Source organism: Megalobrama amblycephala, linkage group LG7 (assembly GCF_018812025.1).
Source record: "Megalobrama amblycephala isolate DHTTF-2021 linkage group LG7, ASM1881202v1, whole genome shotgun sequence".
In the NCBI taxonomy this organism is placed as follows: Eukaryota; Metazoa; Chordata; class Actinopteri; order Cypriniformes; family Xenocyprididae; genus Megalobrama; species Megalobrama amblycephala.
Genome location: NC_063050.1, coordinates 7,851,542 through 7,871,471, shown reverse-complemented (window position 1 = coordinate 7,871,471; position 19,930 = coordinate 7,851,542). Strand labels below are relative to the sequence as shown.

Sequence of the window (19,930 nt, the reverse complement as noted above, 5' to 3'; positions counted from 1 at the left end):
AGGTCACTAGTCCTGCTCTGTAAAGACTTGCTCAGTATTGCCAATTCTCACCAGACAATCTCAATATCATGTACATAGACAGACTTCGCTGATGGTTAAAGGTAAAAATGTTTTGGGTAAAGGTAAAATGCTTTTGAAAAGGTTTCATGCCCCTGTAATGAATATGCTCTTTGACCTCATTTGAGAAACGGCACCACTTGTACAGTTGTAATTCTTTTATCAGATCGGGTGAGTACCAAAGCCTTTATATATAGGCTAGCGCTAAGCTTATATAACACTGTCACTGTGCTTTTATTCATCTCAACTGTGAATTATACTCACTCTGTACTTTCAGTATTTAAACATGGAGCAGGACAATGTTTCACCACTGCAGCACTTTGTGGTGGCAAAGAGGACAATCAGTGTTATGTTTCACCAGTTGTTGGAGTTTGTTAGAGAGGGATCAGATTTTGTAGAGGGTAAGATGGAATGATTAACTATTGCATGTGTGATTGATAGATATATTGTTATTTTATTGTTTAAATTATATATGTTTAGTAATTAGTCTATTTCATTTACAAAAAGGTACCATGATAGTCAGTTTACTCTCATTAATTTCCAACTACTTGTCAACTAATTACTAGACTGTTAGGGTTAGTAGGATAAGTTAATGTATTTGCAAAGTTACTTATAGTCAGTAGAATGTCTATTGGGGGAGCATCAAAATAAAGTGTCTTAGCAGATTTTAAGCAGACAGTCTACTTATACTGTAATGACTGCTAGTTGACATGTCTAAAGTGGACTATTGGGGGAAAAAGAAGAAAAAATGCACCTTTCAGACTCTGAGAAACAAGACTCTCTGGTCTGATAAATTGCAGTTCCAAGCACCATGACTGGAGAAAACCAAGCACTGCTCATCACCTGCACAATACCATCCCAATGGTGAAGCATGTGGTTTCAGCGCCAGGGACTGAGGGACTGGTCAGGGTAGAAGTAAAGCTGAATGCAACACACAAAACTAACCTACTAGTACTGAGTTAAGGGCCTGAATACATTTGCAGTGTGATACAACCCGGAAAAGTTGGGACATTTTTTAAATTTGAATAAAATGAAAACTAAAAGACTTTCAAATCACATGAGCCAATATTTTATTCACAATAGAACATAGATAACATAAATGTTTGAACTGAGACCTTTTACAATTTTATGCACACAATGAGCTCATTTCAAATTTGATGCCTGCAAGAGGTCTCAAAATAGTTGGGACAGGGGCATGTTTACCATGGTGTAGCATCTCCTCTTCTTTTCAAAACAGTTTGAAGATGTCTGGGCATCAAGGTTATGAGTTTCTGGAGTTTTGGTGTTGGAATTTGGTCCGATTCTTGCCTGATATAGGTTTCCAGCTGCTGAAGAGTTCGTGGTCATCTTTGATATATTTTTTGTTTAATGATGCACCAAATGTTCTCTATGGGTGAAAGATCTGGACTGCAGGCAGGCGAATTCAGCACCCGGACTCTTCTACGACGAAGCCATGCTGTTGTAATAGCTGCAGTATGTGGTTTTGCATTGTCCTGCTGAAATACACAAGGCCTTCCCTGAAATAGATGTTGTCTGGAAACTTTTATATACCTTTCAGCATTCATAGTGCCTTCCAAAACATGCAAGCTGCCCATACCATATGCACTTATGCAACCCCATACCATCAGAGATGCTGGCTTTTGAACTGAATGCTGATAACATGCTGAAAAGTCTCCCTCCTCTTTAGCCAGGAGGACATGGTGTCCGTGATTTCCAACAAGAATGTCAAATTTGGACTCGTCTGACCATAGAACACTTTTCCACTTTGAAATAGTCCATTTTAAATGAGCCTTAACCCACAGGACACGATGGCACTTCTGGACCATGTTCACATATGGCTTCCTTTTTGCATGATAGAGCTTTAGTTGGCATCTGCAGATGGCACAGTGGATTGTGTTTACCGACAGTGGTTTCTGGAAGTATTCCTGGGCCTATTTAGTAATGTCATTGACACAAGCATGCCGATGAGTGATTCAGTGCCGTCTGAGAGCCAGAAGACCACGGACATCCAATAAAGGTCTTCTTCCTTGTCCCTTATGCAGAGATTTCTCCAGTTTCTCTGAATCTTTTGATTATGCTATGCACTGCAGATGATGAGATTTGCAAAGCCTTTGCAATTTGACATTGAGGAACATTGTTTTTAAAGTATTCCACAATCTTTTTACGCACTCTTTCACAGCTCTGCCATCTTTACTTCTGAGAGACTCTGCATCTCTAAGACATTCCTTTTATAGCTAATCATGTTACAGACCTCATATCAATTAACTTAATTAGCTGCTAGATGTTCTCCCAGCTGAATCTTTTCAAAATGTCTTGCTTTTTCAGCCATTTGTTGCCCCCGTGCCAACTTTTTTGAAACCTGTAGCAGGCATCAAATTTGAAATAAGCTCATTTAGTGGATAAAAGTGTAAAATTTCTCTGTTTAAACATTTGTACATAACAGTTATCTATGTTCTATTGTGAATAAAATATTGGCTTATGTGATTTGAAAGTCTTTTAGTTTTCATTTTATTCAAATTTAAAAAACGTTCCAACTTTTCCGGAATTCGGGTTGTATTTCAGTTTTTTTTTTTTTTTTTTTTTAAATATGCAAAGTCACAAATCTGTTTTTTGCAATAGAGTGTAGACTGATGTGGAAAATTGTTTAAAGCACTTTAAGCCGCGCACACACTTAACGATTTTAAGGCCAATTATGAATGTAAATTGATACTTATGACTCATCGTGCTCAAACACGTCCAGTCAGAGCCAGTTGCGTTCAGTCGGCGATTACAGTCAGTGTTCAAATTCCGAGTGTAAGTATGTAAATGTGCTTCAGTCGAAGGAAACAATCACTGTGTGTTGAGCACAGTCTTAGAATGTTTTAGCTAGTCGTTAAATGTGTGCCCGGGTTTAGGCTGCAAAATAACAAAATGAAAAAAATACCTCTCACATAAGGCTATCTCTTTATCAGCTAAGATTGGTCCTGCACTTTACTGTATGATGGTATTTGATATATGTGTGTGTGTGGTACCCAGAGACGTGGAAGAGTGAGGATCTGGAGCATGTAGCTGAGGAAGAACAGTATCTGCAGATCCAGGCCTGCTCCAGGAAACTAACTGTCATCAAAGATGTGCTAGCCCGCAGACACATGAAGGTGGCCTTCTTTGGCAGGTAAAACAACAGTGGTCTAAGCTTATTAGTATGTAAACCAAACAATGACAACAGGCCAGCAGAATGAAATGGATCAATAATATTTTTAGCTTTTCAGCTGTTTAGCCAAAATCAATCAATTATTTTGGTATATATAATTAATTTACACACAAAAGCAAGACACCAAAAATTGATTATTTGTGTACAGGCATCTTTCTCTCTCTATTTGTTCCTCCTCATTAATTTGGGTTTGAGCAACTCTTGAATCAGAGAATAAATACACAGTTTGTTACTGGATGCTATGTGTTTCTCAGGACCAGTAATGGAAAGAGTACAGTAATTAATGCCATGCTAAGGGAACGGGTCCTGCCCAGTGGAATCGGCCACACCACAAACAGTTTCCTGAGTGTGGAGGGCACAGATGGGGAGCATGCCTACCTTACCACTGAAGACTCTGAAGAGAGGAAAAGCATTGAAGTATGATGCATTGCAAATATCATGCAGTTTCCAAGCCTCTTTATGTTTGTAAACTGGTGTTATTTTGAGGTAATTATTTCATACTATATTTACTGAAATTGCTCTTATTCTTACTTACTGGGACAACCCTAAAAGCCTTTTAAAAACCCCCAAATACTACAGGGTTTTTTTTTATGTTTAAGTAGGCATCATGGTTGTGAGAAAATATAATCACAATTAAAGCAAGTGTAGGCAATTTCGCAGAGGCTAGCAAATAGTAAGCTAGCTTTGAAAGCATAAGATCCCACCCTCCCTTCAGAGCGCTCTCCAAAGCACAGCCAGAGCAGAGTCTGCAAAGCATCTCAAAGCACATAACATTACAATAATAATAAACATAAACAACTTAAAAGCTCTGTACCATCTGAGTCATGATGCAGATGCTGCAGATTCATTTCGGCATTGATAGTGTGGCCATAGAAATGCATAAATCCAATAGCTCCTAGTAGAACGTCACGAGTTGCCATTTTGTAATTACAGTATTTACGACATGGCATGAACGCAGCATAAGCTTGTTGTTTTGGTAGGGAAAGAACTGTAAATCTGCATAGACTGTAAAAAAAACTCTACATAGCCTCATGGAACATGTGATGTCTGCGGAGGTGCGCGGAGGTATGGGTTGACAGGCAAGTAGGAAATCCTGTCACTGCATTCGAACCGAAAGCAATAATGATTGGAAGAACATTTTTTGGTCCTGAGACTTCCACAGAAGATGATAATATATTATATTTAAATATTTAGACCACTTCTATTATCGATTGCTTTCAGGGTGTGAAGAGAGTTTCATCCAGAATAACAGAGTGTTTATGAAAAACATTGCCTGCCGTAGCTTTACACTTTAGTATAGGGAACACATATAAACTATTAACTACGACTTTTCACTCAAACAACTCCTAATTTACTGCTTATTAATAGTTAGTAAGGTAGTTGTTAAGTTTATGTATTAGGACTAAGAATATAGAATAAGGTCATGCAGAATAAGGCATTAATATGTGCTTAATAAGTACTAATAAATAGCAAATATTCTAGTAATATGCATGCTAATAAGCAACTAGTTAAAAGACCCTAAAATAAAGTGATACCATTTTTTAAGTATCTGACAGACTACACAATTAAAAGAGGCACAGCTGTGAAGCCTTAATGGTGTGAGGACAGTTTTAGAAAGAATGAGTGATAATGTCATAATTTTGATCAAATGAAGAGATACATTCTAGTGTCATCTCAGTTTAATATAGAATTTGGGTAACACTTTAAAATAAATATACAGTAAGTACTTGCAAATCATTTGCAAACTATTAGTTTATAGTTAATTCATTGTTACTATATTAACAGTGAGTTGTTCATTCATTGTCATTGTAATTAACATAATTACTATTGTTTAATTAGGTCGTAATAAAGGGAATTGTTAATTGGTTTTTAGGAGAAAATAGTTCTCACTTTAGGTTATGTCACGGGAAAAAAGGAAAATGTCATTAATTAAGTGCTTTAAAACAACCTTTATTAGACATTAACTGCATTCATATTCAGTGTTCCTTAAAATGTTTACAAATACATTAAACACACACACGTTCGCATATGTTGATTATGGGAATTCTCCATACGTGTAATGGTGTTTATACTGTACAAACTGTATATTCTATCCCCTTCTATCACTAACTCTACGGTACCCCTAAACCTACCCATCCCAGAAAACTGTCCCTGAAAAATATAAATTGCATTTATACAACATTCGACGGCACGAGTGTGTAAAACGTGTCTTTAAAACCCTCTTTTGTGCAGAACTACTTCATTCCGCCACAGATTCAAATGTATTTTGTAGTTTTAGAGAGAGAGAGAGAAAGACAGAGAGAGAGATCACCTGAGCGAGCATTACCTGTGTCTGATATAATATTTATTCTTCAGGTCGATGTCCATAATATCCATTATAAAAATCAGTTTATAAAACAAATAGTTCTGGTCCGCAGGCATTGTAAAATTCCTGAAAACATAGAGCTGATCGCATTACTCAAGTATCGCTGCGCCACTGAGTGTTGCTGTCTGTCTGTCTCAGAGATTGTATATTATAGGGAGATGAGAGGGTCTGTATCTCTTACCATTGGAGAAAACATAACGGCTAACTTAATCACGTGCGGCACCTCTCAACCTATTGTGTAATGGCAGTGACGTAAGTTCAAAACCCCTGTGTATCACCAGAGCCGGAGCGTTAGCATTAGCCATTATGCTTTTTTGTCTAAAGGTTGCAGGCTTGCCTTCCAGTGGCTTTGTCTGTCTTAGCAACCTCTCTTAGCAACGTAAACATATGTTTGTTCTCTGTTGATTTTGTTCATTGAAACTTACTGCATTGTGTGGAAGAGTATTGTGAGAGAGATATCGAGTGACCGAGTGTATTACGTGCTTTCAGATTTAGCATTTTCCTTCAGGTCAGTCCTATGTTCATAATAAAAAATACATTTGAATGTCCGCTGCGATGCTCTTTTTAACATTTAATGGGTTTTCCCGTGCCCTGTCGACACTGGCAAAGCAATTGTCATTTGCGTCTTGTTCTGTGTTCACAACAAGTTTCAATATAAAAGTCTTTGCGACTGAGTAACTAGCTCATAAAGACAATCTTTGCCGCCATCTAATGGCGTAAAAAAATGTAACTTCTGTTGCTGGTCAGGGACTTTTTTTTTCAGCACAAGGAAGGCTTTTAATGATTTTACTTCATGAAAGTTCCATTGATACATATTTTTTTTGTTGTTTCAATATTTGTATTGTGTGGTAACCATTTTATAAAAGCAATAAGCCCCGTGAAGCCTTGGTTTACAGTGAATTTATAACAGCTAAGGGGGTTCCACTCTGCGTCGTGCCTAACAACGCCCCTTAGCTGTTATACATTCACTGTAAACCATGGCTTCTTGGGGTTTATTGCTTTATTGAATATCTGATGAGGAAAGCGATCTTTGTATGTAATTTGTCCTTTTTACAGCTAAGGGAATTTTCCAAAACATACAGTGCTAAAACAACTTCCTTAGCAAAAGTTTCTTTCAATTTAAAAGTCTCTTGCCACTGACTCATTGAATGAGTCTCATTCACTCAAAGTTTTGCCGCTATCTAATGGCTGTAACAGGAGTCCACTGGAGGCGAGCGTAGTGAGAACCCAAGAGCAGTTTATTGTATGAAAGTGAACAAACAAAGCAACTAGTTGACTTGAACTTGAGCAGACTTGACAAAATGACTCACCGACAGCAGGTTACATTAACAATACACGACAAAGGAACATGGGGAAGACAACGGCTATAAATACAAGAACTAAGAGAGCACATGACTAAAACAACCAATGGGGAAGTGACACAAGGAACAAGAGAACCAATGAAAGAACAGAACTGAAAACCACATGGCTATAACCAACCAATGAGAACATGACACATAGACTAAGGGAGAACATGAGGAGCAAGGGAAGCATAACACAAACAAGCAACATGAATAAAACTACAAAATAAAAAGACATGAAATCCAAAACATGAACACAAAACCAAAACACCCGTGACAATGGCGTAATGTAATGTTCACTCAATCCATATTACACACTAATGGACCCTTTCTCAAATACAACATATTTATATAAAATAATATTTATTGAACAACAATATTTAAATTAACAACAATAGCCATTATAAATGACAGTAGGAAATAAACAATTGTACAATTCATTCAAACGTACAAAAGCAGTGCTCTATAGCAGTGTTTCCCAAACATGTTGTCAAGTGTGCCGTGGATCATTACCAAACGGCCAAAAAATAAACAAATAAAATAATAAATGCTACACAGTTAAGATATCGTCAGTATCAGGCGGAAACCTCGTATCTCTATATTTCCTCATTTTTGTTTTATTTTATTTTTATAAAATCAATGCTATTGGTCACACTTTATGCCTGTATGTGGGTTTTACAAATATTTAATGAATGGAAATTATTTTAAAGAGTGGAGAAGAGTCTTTATCTGATATTTCCTGTCTAGTTGTAGCTAATATGCTATGCTATAAAGGATGTAAGTTAAATATAACCTTAATATTAAGTTATCAAATTTAACATAGCATAATTCGATTTGCTCTGGAACAAGTAATAGATTATTAAGACCAAAGATTGCCCGTTTTATGTATAACGGGCAATATATAATTATATGTCATGTTTAACCACTATAAGACACAGCGGCAAATCCCCGAAGCACTGACTGAGGTGAAGCTGTTTTCGGCGATTACACGACCCCTGAACAGCCACTGATGGCCCAGAGTTCGGATCTCTGAAAACATCTAAACAAATAGTAAAATAGGCGCCATGATTAAATATGAGTCAGATATTTCAGGTCAAAACAACTACATTCTCGCCTAAAAAACTCTTAAAACTACAGATCGTGGTACAACAAGTGTAGTATTTGTAAAAATTACAGTGGATTTGCTCGGCCGCCATGACAGTCGCTTCAAGCGGAGTGACACAAACAAACGGTAAAAAGGTTGGAGTGCTGTTTATCACTAAATATCACATGGCTATCAGCCAATCAGATTCGAGAACCAGAAAGAACTGTTGTATGTATATATACAATATTATATATTACAATATATATATTACCTAGGATTTAATATGGAGTTGGCCTACCTTTTGCAGCTATAACAGCCTCAACTCTTCTGGGAAGGCTTTCCACAAGGTTTAGGAGTGTGTTTATGAGAATTTTTGACCATTCTTCTAGAAGTGCATTTGAGGTCAGGCAGTGATGTTGGCGAGAAGGCCTGGCTCGCAGTCTCTGCTCTAATTCATCTCAAAGGTGTTCTTTCGGGTTCCTCCACACCAAACTCGCTTATCCATGTCTTTATGGACCTTGCTTTGTGCACTGGTGTGCAATCATGTTGGAACAGGAAGGGGCCATCCCCAAACTGTTCCCACAAAGTTGGGAGCATGAAATTGTCCAAAAAGTCTTGGTATGCTGAAGCATTAAGAGTTCCTTTCACTGGAACTAAGGGGCCAAGACCAGCACCTGAAAAACAACCCCACACCATAACCCCCCCTCCACCAAACTTTACACTTGGCACAATGCAGTCAGGCACGTACCGTTCTCCTGGCAACCGCCAAACCCAGACTCGTCCATCAGATTGCCAGACAGAGAAGTGTGATTTGTCACTCCAGAGAACAGTCTCCGCTGCTTTAGAGTCCAGTGGCGGCGTTCTTTACATCACAGCATCAAACGCTTTGCATTGCACTTGGTGATGTAAGGCTTGGATGCAACTGCTCGGCCATGGAAACCCATTCCATGAAGCTTTCTACTTACTGTTCTTGAGCTAATCTGAAGGCCACATGAAGTTTAGAGGTCTGTAGCTACTGACTCTGCAGAAAGTTGGCGACTTTTGCGCACTGTGCACTTCAGCATGCGCTGACCCCGCTCTGATTTTACATGGCCTACCACTTCGTGGCTGAGTTGCTGTTGCTCCCAATTAGTTCCACTTTATTATGATACCACTAACAGTTGACTGTGGAATATTTAGTAGTGAGGAAATTTCACGAATGGACTTATTACACAGATGGCAGCCTATCATGGTACCACACTTGAATTCACTGAGCTCCTGAGAGTGACCCATTCTTTCACAAATGTTTGTAGAAGCAGTCTGCATGCCTAGATGCTTGATTTTATACACCTTTGGCCATGGAAGTGATTGAAACACCTGAATTCAATGATTTGGAGGGGTGTCCCAATACTTTGTGAAGTTCCTAAACGTAATTTAGGAAGGAGCAAGCCCATCTAATCTTCCAATCAACAGCCAGAGTATATAAGCAGCTGCTTACCTCTTTTCAGTCTCAGCTGTTCTAGCATCCCTCCACCTCCCCAAACTCCACCTTCATCTCAGGTACCTTGCCCTATGTAATCATATCCTATATTTATTCACTGTGGGGGTATATCAGACTTTGAGTTGAAGCTGCTTCATCGAGCCCCTCATCAGTGGACAGCACATGAATTAACTATAAACTAATAGTTTGCAAATGATTTGCAAGTACTTTATTACTGTATGCTATTATAAAGTGTTACCAGGATTTGTTGTTGTTTTCTAAACTAATGGCATGTCAATTTATGCAGGACATGTTTTATCTCACTTCTCAAGAAACTAGCTTTATTTTTTTACATAATGCAATGTTTCAACAAGATCCACAAGAAAGCTCGTCATTTTGACATTTTAAAAAGATAAATAACAGGTGTTTTAATATTGTGACATGATTTGAATATTTGTGATCCTATATCTTGTTGAAGCTTTAAGTTTGACTTTACCTTACAGACAGTCAATCATCTGGCCCACGCTCTGCATATGGACAGGAACCAAGACTCTGGCTCTCTAGTCCGAGTGTTTTGGCCCAAAACTAAGTGTGCACTGCTGAGAGATGATCTGGTTCTGATGGATAGGTATGGACCTCTCCACATTGTCAGAGCTGAATTAAGATTCTGCAGGGTAGTTTGGCACATGAACAACAGACCTGGGCTGTGTTTCTCAAAAGCTTCATAAGCCATTGTAGATCATAAAACTACTGGCACAAACGGTCTCTAAGATAAACTTAGCTCACAATCATTATGAGAAGTGCAACTCTGGAGAATCACTGCTTACTTTGGGAGCCCTTGGCAGGTATATGGACTTCTACAAGGAACTATACAAAGTTTGATGTGTTGTGAAGGGGGGCAAGTAAAAACACTAAATGATTTGGCAGTGCTGCTCTAGAGGTATCATGGGTGGTAACAGCCAGTTTGGTTTATAGAAAAACCATTTAATATTTCTGTTTGCTGAAAAAAAGACATCAAACTGCATGATCTTAGATTAGCAATAGAGAATAGAACATTATGTGTAGTTTGATGTAATGTTAATGAGCCACACTCTCCTCACTCCTCAGCCCAGGCACAGATGTCACATCAGAGCTGGACAGTTGGATTGACAAGTTCTGTTTAGATGCTGATGTCTTTGTGCTTGTTGCCAACTCTGAGTCTACCATAATGAACACTGTGAGTAGCAACTTTTCACTGTCAGTACTCCATATGCACAATAAATATGTCATATCTGTTATGAGTCAATATTAGAGGGTTTCTTTCTCTCTCTCTTTTTTTTATTTTTTTTATTGGTATCGTTAGATATTTTATCCTTCATGCTAATTTCCTCTATTTAGGTGCTTCAAGCTCATTTAGATTGCCTTTGCCATCATTTAACAATAACTTAATTAAACTTAAATCAAGTTATTGTTAATACTTAAAAGGACTAATAATTTAGTAAAACTTTTCTCAAAATGAATTCATTTTCAACATGCACATTATAATATTTGTGATGCCTAAACTAACTTGCAGCATTTAAAATATTAGATATTTTAGTACTTTTTTTGCATTTATTGTGGCAAAACATTGACAGATATTTAAATTATATATTGTAAACATAACTGTCAAAGTACTGGCTAAAATTATAATTGCATCCCTATAAGTTTTACTTTTAATATTTACCAGAAAGAAAAAAAAAAAAAAAAAAAAAAAACTTATAGCATTATTTTCCCTTTTGTTTATTTCAATGTTTCACTCTTCTTTGAAAGGAGAAGCACTTTTTCCACAAAGTGAATGAGCGCATATCAAAGCCCAATATTTTCATCCTAAACAATCGGTGGGATGCATCTGTCTTGGAGCCAGAGTATCTGGAAGATGTAAGTTTTATCACATATGACTCATGACCTATATTTATGTCACAAGTGATTCACCACACAAAACCACCAGAGATTTGTGAGATTTTTGTAACATTTACCATTCCTCCGTCATCTATTTCAGATTTATAGCTTCAAGGAAATGAGGTTAACACTTAATAATTTTCATTAATATGTCATTCACAAACATAATGCAGTGCCTATATTAAGATACAAATAGATATTAAATTGTATTTAATATATGTTAATGAACTGCAAGTTTATTAATTATATTAATGAAAGTTGCGCTAATGGAGGTGTTGTTCCATTCAATTGTTTCTACTTCACTGCGCTTTTAGGTGCGTAAACAGCACATGGATCGCTGTGTCAGTTTCTTAGTGGAGGAGCTGAAGGTAGTGGACCTTAACAAGGCACCTGACCGCATCTTCTTTGTTTCTGCCAAGGAGATGTTGAGTGCCAGGATCCACCACGCCCAAGGAATGCCAGAGACTGGTAGGCTCCAGCGTTTTGGGTCACACAGTGCCGAGCCTACTGCTTTTGACACAGTTCTGGAGGGAGACCAGGAAAAACGAGGCCTAGCCAAGTTAAAAATGAGCGCAACAACCATAAAACACTCTGAAGCAGAGGCTAATAAATCTTAAAGTGGCCCAATGATATTGAGAATGATACTTAAGGTGTGACTTGAAGTGTGGAAAATATGCAAAAATGATGCTTCACCACACAGGCTTCATTTCATATTTCATTTATTGGCTGGTATTATGGCGACCAAATGGGGCATATGCTTTTTATTTAAAGGCGGTGCTCTGGCTGAAGGATTCCAAGAGCGACTGATGGAGTTCCAGAATTTTGAAAGAACATTTGAGGTGAGAACGCACTCAAACTGTAGTCACTGGCTCCAGGATAATCGTTGTCTGACAATGAGGCTAAAAACAATAAAGATTAAGAGGAGCTTCATGGAAACTGAGTCTTAGCCCTGTCTGTATGCTGTTTAGACTAGATGAGAATTTATGACAGCTTCACCCAGAAATGGCGTGACGTGGTGACGGTCTCCTTAAGCAAACTGTTTTGCGTTGATTCAGGCCATCTGCTGCTGGCTCCCAGATGTGTGAGATACTTGGTGTTCCTCATAGTTTCCAGGCAGCCGTTTACCGTAGTGGCAATCCCTGAGCCAAGTTAGTGGATTTGACTAGGTGAGAGTACCTCACATTCTTGGGAACCAGGGATGAAAATTCACAGTAATCTATGATGGCATTAATAGATGGGTCTGTTGTGATTCAGCCATGCAAGCAACCAATGACTAGAGTGAAAAGCATATTGATGGGTACAGATAAAATCTAACCATTGGAATCTTGTTTTGATTAGTTTTAATCATGACGTGATCCCTGATAATTGTGGCACAATGATGGCTCAAGAACGTGCTTCATGGATTCCACAGGAATTTATATCCCAGTCTGCCGTGAAGACCAAGTTTGAGCAGCACACAATCAGAGCCTGGCAGATCATTGAGTCGGTCAAGGCTATCATGGATGCCATCAATATTTCTTCAGCAGAAAAGAAGTGAGTTCCAAAACCTTGTCTGCTGTGTAATGGAGGGTCTCTGTCCAATCTCCCAAAGACAATAATTGGTCCCAATATTGAACCAAGACCTGAGATTCTCTCAGTGCAAAACCATTTGTTCTTTAGTATGATTATTCTTCATAAAAGCCATTGTTATGTTAAAACTTTATTGTTGTAACAATCGCAATGTTCAATCCGGTCAATCTGTAGAGTGTTCTCACTGGAAGAGTGTGAGGCTCTAATGGACCGGCTAGAGTTTGTGCGAAATCAGCTTAATTTCCTAACCGAGGACATCAAAGACAAGATAAAGGCCATCACTGACGAAGTGGCTGCCAAGGTAACTTGCATCATCACCCCTTAAAAAATGCATCATGGCAACTAGTGTCTGAAAAAAAAAGACCAAACAAAAAACAAAGCAACAACAAAACCATATGTGTGTGTATATATAAATATCACTGCCTGGCCAAAAAAAAAAAAAGGTTGCTGATTGGATTTTAATAGGTAAATACTTAAGAACCTATAAATGGATCATTATTACAGTGATTATTATGTTTCTAGCATGTTATATATTTGGCAACAGTTCTTTTAACCCTAATTGATGGAGTGTGTAGCTTTTCATTTCTTAAACAACCATGTTGGAATATGTATCATAGCCATATTCCAGGATGACAATGCCAATATTCATCAGGGTTAAAACTGAAAAAATGGTTCAGAAAGCACAAAGAATCATTTTCACACATGAATGGGCACTTCTGAGTCCTGACTTTAACCTCAGTGTAAGTCTTTGGGATGTGCTGGAGGAGATTTTACAGAGTGCTAACCTGCATTGTCAATACAAGATCTTGACCAAAAAAATTCTCTCTTGATGTTTTAACCCTGATAAATATTGGCATTGTCATCCTGGCCTAACGTTATATGGCCTAACCCTAACCCATATATATATATATATATATATATATATATATATATATATATATATATATATATATTAGGGCTGTCAAAATAACGCGTTAATTTCGATTAATTAATCTGAGAAAAAATGACGCGTTAAAAAAATTAACGCAGATTAATCTATTCCGTATTGACCTTTGAACCTGGAGCCGTTCTCGTGCGCGCGAGCTCTCGATCTTCAAAGTAAACACCGTCTTTGCACTCTCTCTACCTCACACATAATAATCTAAATCAAATGACACAATACTAAAAGTTCGTAAGACCGAATCCATGTTTCACGAGGCGCATTCAGAGAATGTTTTTTCCTGAATAACCGCTGGGTGTGAATAGTGCTCAAAAGAACGTCACCTCATCTTCTCTGACAGGCGCCCTGCACGTGCAGCTGACATAAATCACACTTTCAGTAAACAAAAAGAAAATCCTATCCAGTGGTGAAGTGTTTTCTGTGTTGACAAATCTTTTGCGATATCCTAATAACAGTCGCGATTCGCACGCAACGCGTCAACGTCCGCTAATGTCCAATTCGCGACCGAATGACTCATTTGAACAGATTCATTTGAATGAATCATGACAACAACTGATTCTTCCACACGGTCTATAATTAATCATTTACTCAAACAACTCTGAAATGAGAACATTAGTGTGCTTACCCCATTTAGCAAGAGTGGTTAGTAAAATTAGCCTTAATAATCCACAATATTTTCAGGTTATTTAAATGACAATGTGTAGTAAATTAGGCCTACCTATAAAATCAGTTAGTTTAGACTGGAGTGAGGTGAAACCAGAACAAAGCAAGTTGTTGTTAGCTAGGTGCATTCAATTGTATATGGTAGAAAATTATATTATTAGTTAATATAACTTCTAAATGCTACTTTTTAATACTTTTCAAGTTTAGCAAAAAAGCATCTTCTCTTACAAAGCTATAAAATAATTTTTTTTTTTATTTGCAAAGAGGGCAAGAAAGAATTAAAGTGAGAGTGACAGGTACTTTATTGTCAGTATCGGGCTCGCAGATCACGTGGGTAGGGCACTTTTTACTGTTTGTGTGGATGACCATGTCTGTCACCACCGAAGACCATTTTTGACCAGGGAAAAACCCTGCATTGATTAATTTGAATTGAAATATTTAATACTATGTAATTAATTAGATTAAAACTTTTAATCGATTGACAGCCCTAATATATATATATATATATATATATATGTGTGTGTGTGTGTGTGTGTATGTGTATGTGTGTGTGTGTACTTATGCATAAACTATGTGCATAATATTCAGATTAAAAATTCTTTATCAATTCATTTTAATCATCAGCCTCTTTCATAAGCATGGTTTAAAATTCATAATTATCATGGATATAATCATAAGAGATGCCATTTAAAAGCTGTTCAAAACGACTTTTTCCTACTATTTTAGGGGACTAATTTCATAATTTGTAAAACTGATGGTACATATCCCTCCAAATTAATATAATTAATGTTAATATGAAAATATGAAAAGTTGACAGTCTTAGCTAATATTTCAACCTTATATTTTCTATGGTGTTAAAAAGGTCCATTAAATTCTCACTGCTGTTCTTCTAGGTGTCCAGTGCCATGGCAGAAGAGATTTCTTGTCTGTCTGTTCATGTGGATGAATTCTGCACTGATTTTAGCCCTGCTCCAAATGCCTTAGCCCTGTACAAAACTGTGAGTTGTGTTAAACTCCTTACAAAATTAATTTGTTATTTTAAGTCAGATTAGAAAGAATCAGAACATTTCAAGTCTGAAACATATACCGAAGAAAATACATGAGCTTTGTTAAGCAGTGCATTAGCTGTCATGTTCTGTTCACTGTTCATAAACTCATGTCTAGAGAGCTACCTTAGTGACAGCTGTCTGTGTGATCAGCGTAACAGGATTGAGGAGCTGGTCTCTTAATATCCTGCTGGTCTCTACGTACAAAGAAAGGTTACTTAAGACTAGACGCATTGTTCTTTCATGAGACAAATCTACAGGTCTTTACACATCTTCAAATTCTGTTTAAAGACAATGGTGTATACTAGCCATACTAAAATGTAAAATATGTTTATTATTTTAAAAATATTATAATAATTCCTGTGTAAATGTATTGCAATCATGACAACTTTCAAAATAGTTTTAATGAATGTTAAGGAATATGACAATGTTAATGTATTTGGTCTTTGCGGACTAGATGTGCTGAGCTGCTGCTGAAGAGCAAGTATGGACTTGCTGTTAATAGATACACAGACACGCTGCTGCTGCATAAATAGACATACATGAATCCCATAGCAGATCTAGACAGGTGGAGCTGGGGAGGTGGAGGGTTTCAGAGGAACTCTAGCCTACAACAAACACTGAACCAGCCAATCAGCTTGTGGCACACGGTAATGATGTGATTGTTTGCCAGTCGCATATAAAGGACCTATCAGCAAGCGCCCTCTAGAGCTTCATGACTGAACTAGATATTTAATGCCATATTTGTGAAGCACTATAAAACCACCCTTTCATGCTCTATATAAGCCACTTCAGATTGGGTTAATTTATTATAAATGTAATTATTTATTAAGTTCAGATGAAATATAACATTTTTTGGAAGCTTTCTGACTGAAATTAAATAAAAGTAATATTCTGAGGCATAAACACACTGCAAAAAATAAAAATCTGAACCAGTTTTGCTAATGAGCTGTATTTATCTTTTAAGAATCGTGTTAAGAATATTTACAAGATAGTAAGACGAGTTTTTTTTCAGTATGTAATAGTCAAATAGACTATAGTCATGTTTGTGTGCATTTTGCAGAAGCTTATGGCCTATGTGGAGGAGATAATGGTGAAGAATTTGGACCTCCGCTGTTCCAGCACTATAAATGGCTGTGTGCTGTCATCTCAGAGAGACATAATGGGTGCACACTCATGCACAGTTTTCACTTCAGACATAAAGTCTCCAGTAAACAAGCTTTCCTTGGCAAAGGATATTTTAGACTAAACTGCTGTCAGCATTGACCGCCCTCCTGTCATTCTCATACCTAGACACTCTACGTCCTCTGCTGCCCCCTGCTGCCCGAGGTCAATTACACATCCCCAACAGGAAGTTCACTATGACCTATGACCTGAACTTTGCTAGCCTCTGTGAAAATTTTGTGGAAGACATCGACTTTCATTTCTCACTGGGTCTTACATCCTTGGTGAATCGTTTCCTGGGGCCTGCCAAAGCCAAACAAGCTTTGAGTCTGTTGAACCAGAATTTGAAAGTAATTGTCCAAGTGTTTCTTAGTTTTGCACTTGTTTTAATGATCTCTAATAACAAACTTATGAAGTGTGAATAGGCCTAAAGTGACATGATATGCATTGTGCACAGGTCACCTCTTCCTCTGCTCCCATGGGAACCCAGACCCAGGAGGAGCTGGCTGTCTCCATGGCAACAGGACTGCTCTCTCTCACTTCCAGAGCATCGGTGGGCATGTTGGTCACTGCTGGAGTGGTAAGAAATTTTTGATTAAAAGCTTTTTATACCAGGAAGCACATCAGGTAAAATGTCTTGAAGTTCTAAAAACATTATATAGAGTAAACACAATTGAGTAAAACAGTTTTGCGATGCCATTTTTGGATAGGTGTGGCGTTCTGTGGGATGGAGGGTTATTGTACTCTCTGTGAGTCTCTACAGTTTGCTCTACCTTTATGAAAGGCTCACCTGGACCAACAGCTCTAAAGAAAGGGCCCTTAAGCAGCAGTTTGTGGATTATGCCACTCAAAGACTGCAGGCCATCTCACACATCATCAGCAGTGACTGTGGACAGCAGGTGCAACAGTGAGTGACAGACAACAAATAATGAGATTTTCATCATTTACTCGCCTGTGCTTCTTTCTTCCATGAAACACAAATGGACATTTTTAACAGAATGCTCTGGATCTTTCCTGTCCAATTGTAGTGAATGCTTTGAAGCTTCAAAAGGGTGGCAAATCAATGCAAAGTAGTCCATATGCTATTATTCCAAATATTCTGAAGACATATCCTGGCCTTTTAGGTTTTTTTTTGAGGAGCAGAACAACATTGAAGTAACACTGAACTCCTATTGTAAAGAATAGCTTTTACTTGTGACCACACCTTTATTATGCTACAAACACTATATAAAATGATAGCAGAAGTCTAGAATCTACTCTCTGAATTCCCACTTCAAGCCAAAATTATTCAAAACCAGATACCTTACCATTAAAAATTGTTAAGGTACAGAAAAAGACAGTGACCCTTAAATTCAAACCTGTCTTTTGCACACTGAAGGACATGGACTTACTAAAAGGTGAATAATCACCTGCCTTTCCCAGCACTTAATCATGGCAGTGACTTTGAGTGAATATTTAATCTACAAGCTGATGACGGCTAAAAATAAAAGACAACAGCACACTTCATAGACCTGCATACAAACATACTGAGATGTTTGAAATATTGGTTTATATGATCTGTAGGACGAGGGTGTGTGGGTGATGTGTGAAGGATATGCTTCTCTGCATTGCAGGGAGATGGTGGCCATCTTTGCCCGCATGTGCCAACAGGTTGACAAGAGCGAGATGGAGCTTGAAACTGAGATCCGCAGACTCAGCGCCAGGATCCAGCGCCTGGAGAGTGTCCAGAGACACTCCAAAACCCTCAGGTAGAACAGTCATGATGTGCGTGAGAGAGAATGACAGCTTGTACTGTAGATAATTACCCTTAATTGAAAGCAAATCCTTGTCAATTGGTAATTCTGGATGCACAAGAAAGGTGGGGCCGCATCATATAACAGCATTGAATGTTCGCTTGATTTCTACAACACTACAAATTGAAAATGTATTTTATGACTTTAAGATGGTGTATTTTTTTAAATACTTAAAATAGTATTTGTCCAGCTTAACATACAAAGACAAAAGTAAGCCATTTGGGGATTGATTCCTCTGAGGCCTTACCTCATGAAGTGAGTTGAACTAAACCCAGCAGGATTCACTTCTCAGCTAAAGGTCAAGATTCATTATTCAAGTATCAGTGCAAGTGGATTTATATAGGTCCAAAAAAGTTTAGTTTAAAAAAATATTTATATAATACTAACAATATACGTTAAAATGTATAATATTATGAACATAATTTCTCACATACAAGGGCACGTTTAAATAACTCGCATTGTTACAATGTTAACGACGTACCAAAAACGGAAATGTTTTTCCTTTTTGTGGTTTTTACATACAGACGACACAGCATTGTCAAAACCATCCTCGTTCACACAGATTCGCAAACATGACTAAAAACGCTGTATTATGCGGACAAGCCAGTAGTTGCCAATGTCACTTAAAAAACTATGCACCTGTAGACTGAACGCATAATACATATGCACATGACATAACCATTTTCACAAATTCGAGTTGACGTTTACACAGAGATAACGGTATCATTTTCAAAAGCCAGAACGGCATTGATGGGTAAATGAACGATTTTTAATTGAAAACCATTTCATGCACAAGCCCCCTGAGATGCATTAAGTAGGCCTACTTCTAGACCTCAATACAGCCTCAGAAAGTTTTATTTGGTAATGGTACTGGTATTGTTGACCCTTTTTCTCTCTATCAATACAACTATGTAACTTGCAAAGATGATTTTAAAATCCCTGCAAATATGGTGCTTTCTCTGAGAAGTGCACTTTAGTTTCAAAATACAGGGGGCAGGGCTTTATTGCATCAGAGATTTGTCACTGTGCTCACAGCTGATTCATTCAGTATCTGTTCACAATCTCATACCCAGAACAAAACTTTCCCAACCAGTTTAGCAATAATCACTATGATAATAAACGACTGTAAAATCAGACAGAAAAACAGTTTTCTTGTCATTTAAACCTTATATTGGTCTCGTTTTATTCTCAGGCACAAAGCCACTGATCTGGAGTCACAACTGGAGTCTTTTTCAGCACATTATCTGCAGATTCAACATTAACCAGAGCAGCAAGAAACTGTGGATGAGCAGGAGTAAGACTGTCCTCCAGTGTTCACTGCTGGAACAACCCAAAAACTGCTG

At 37.7% G+C, this 19,930-nt stretch overlaps 1 protein-coding gene across 1 annotated transcript in view; it reads left to right on the top strand.

Annotated features, from left to right (window-relative positions):
- Positions 1–19,930, top strand: part of mfn1a (mitofusin 1a) — a 25,652-nt gene extending 5,722 nt beyond the window's left edge. Inside the window, exons 3-19 of the mRNA XM_048195808.1 lie at positions 335–458; positions 3,073–3,208; positions 3,502–3,664; positions 9,999–10,123; positions 10,603–10,711; positions 11,284–11,391; positions 11,727–11,880; positions 12,184–12,251; positions 12,824–12,945; positions 13,156–13,282; positions 15,478–15,582; positions 16,694–16,796; positions 16,924–17,144; positions 17,252–17,374; positions 17,505–17,701; positions 18,408–18,542; positions 19,780–19,930. Coding sequence (XP_048051765.1) covers positions 344–458; positions 3,073–3,208; positions 3,502–3,664; positions 9,999–10,123; positions 10,603–10,711; positions 11,284–11,391; positions 11,727–11,880; positions 12,184–12,251; positions 12,824–12,945; positions 13,156–13,282; positions 15,478–15,582; positions 16,694–16,796; positions 16,924–17,144; positions 17,252–17,374; positions 17,505–17,701; positions 18,408–18,542; positions 19,780–19,849 — 2,181 coding nt within the window. The 5' untranslated portion in view covers positions 335–343 and the 3' untranslated portion in view covers positions 19,850–19,930. The remainder of the gene's footprint in view (positions 1–334; positions 459–3,072; positions 3,209–3,501; positions 3,665–9,998; positions 10,124–10,602; positions 10,712–11,283; positions 11,392–11,726; positions 11,881–12,183; positions 12,252–12,823; positions 12,946–13,155; positions 13,283–15,477; positions 15,583–16,693; positions 16,797–16,923; positions 17,145–17,251; positions 17,375–17,504; positions 17,702–18,407; positions 18,543–19,779) is intronic.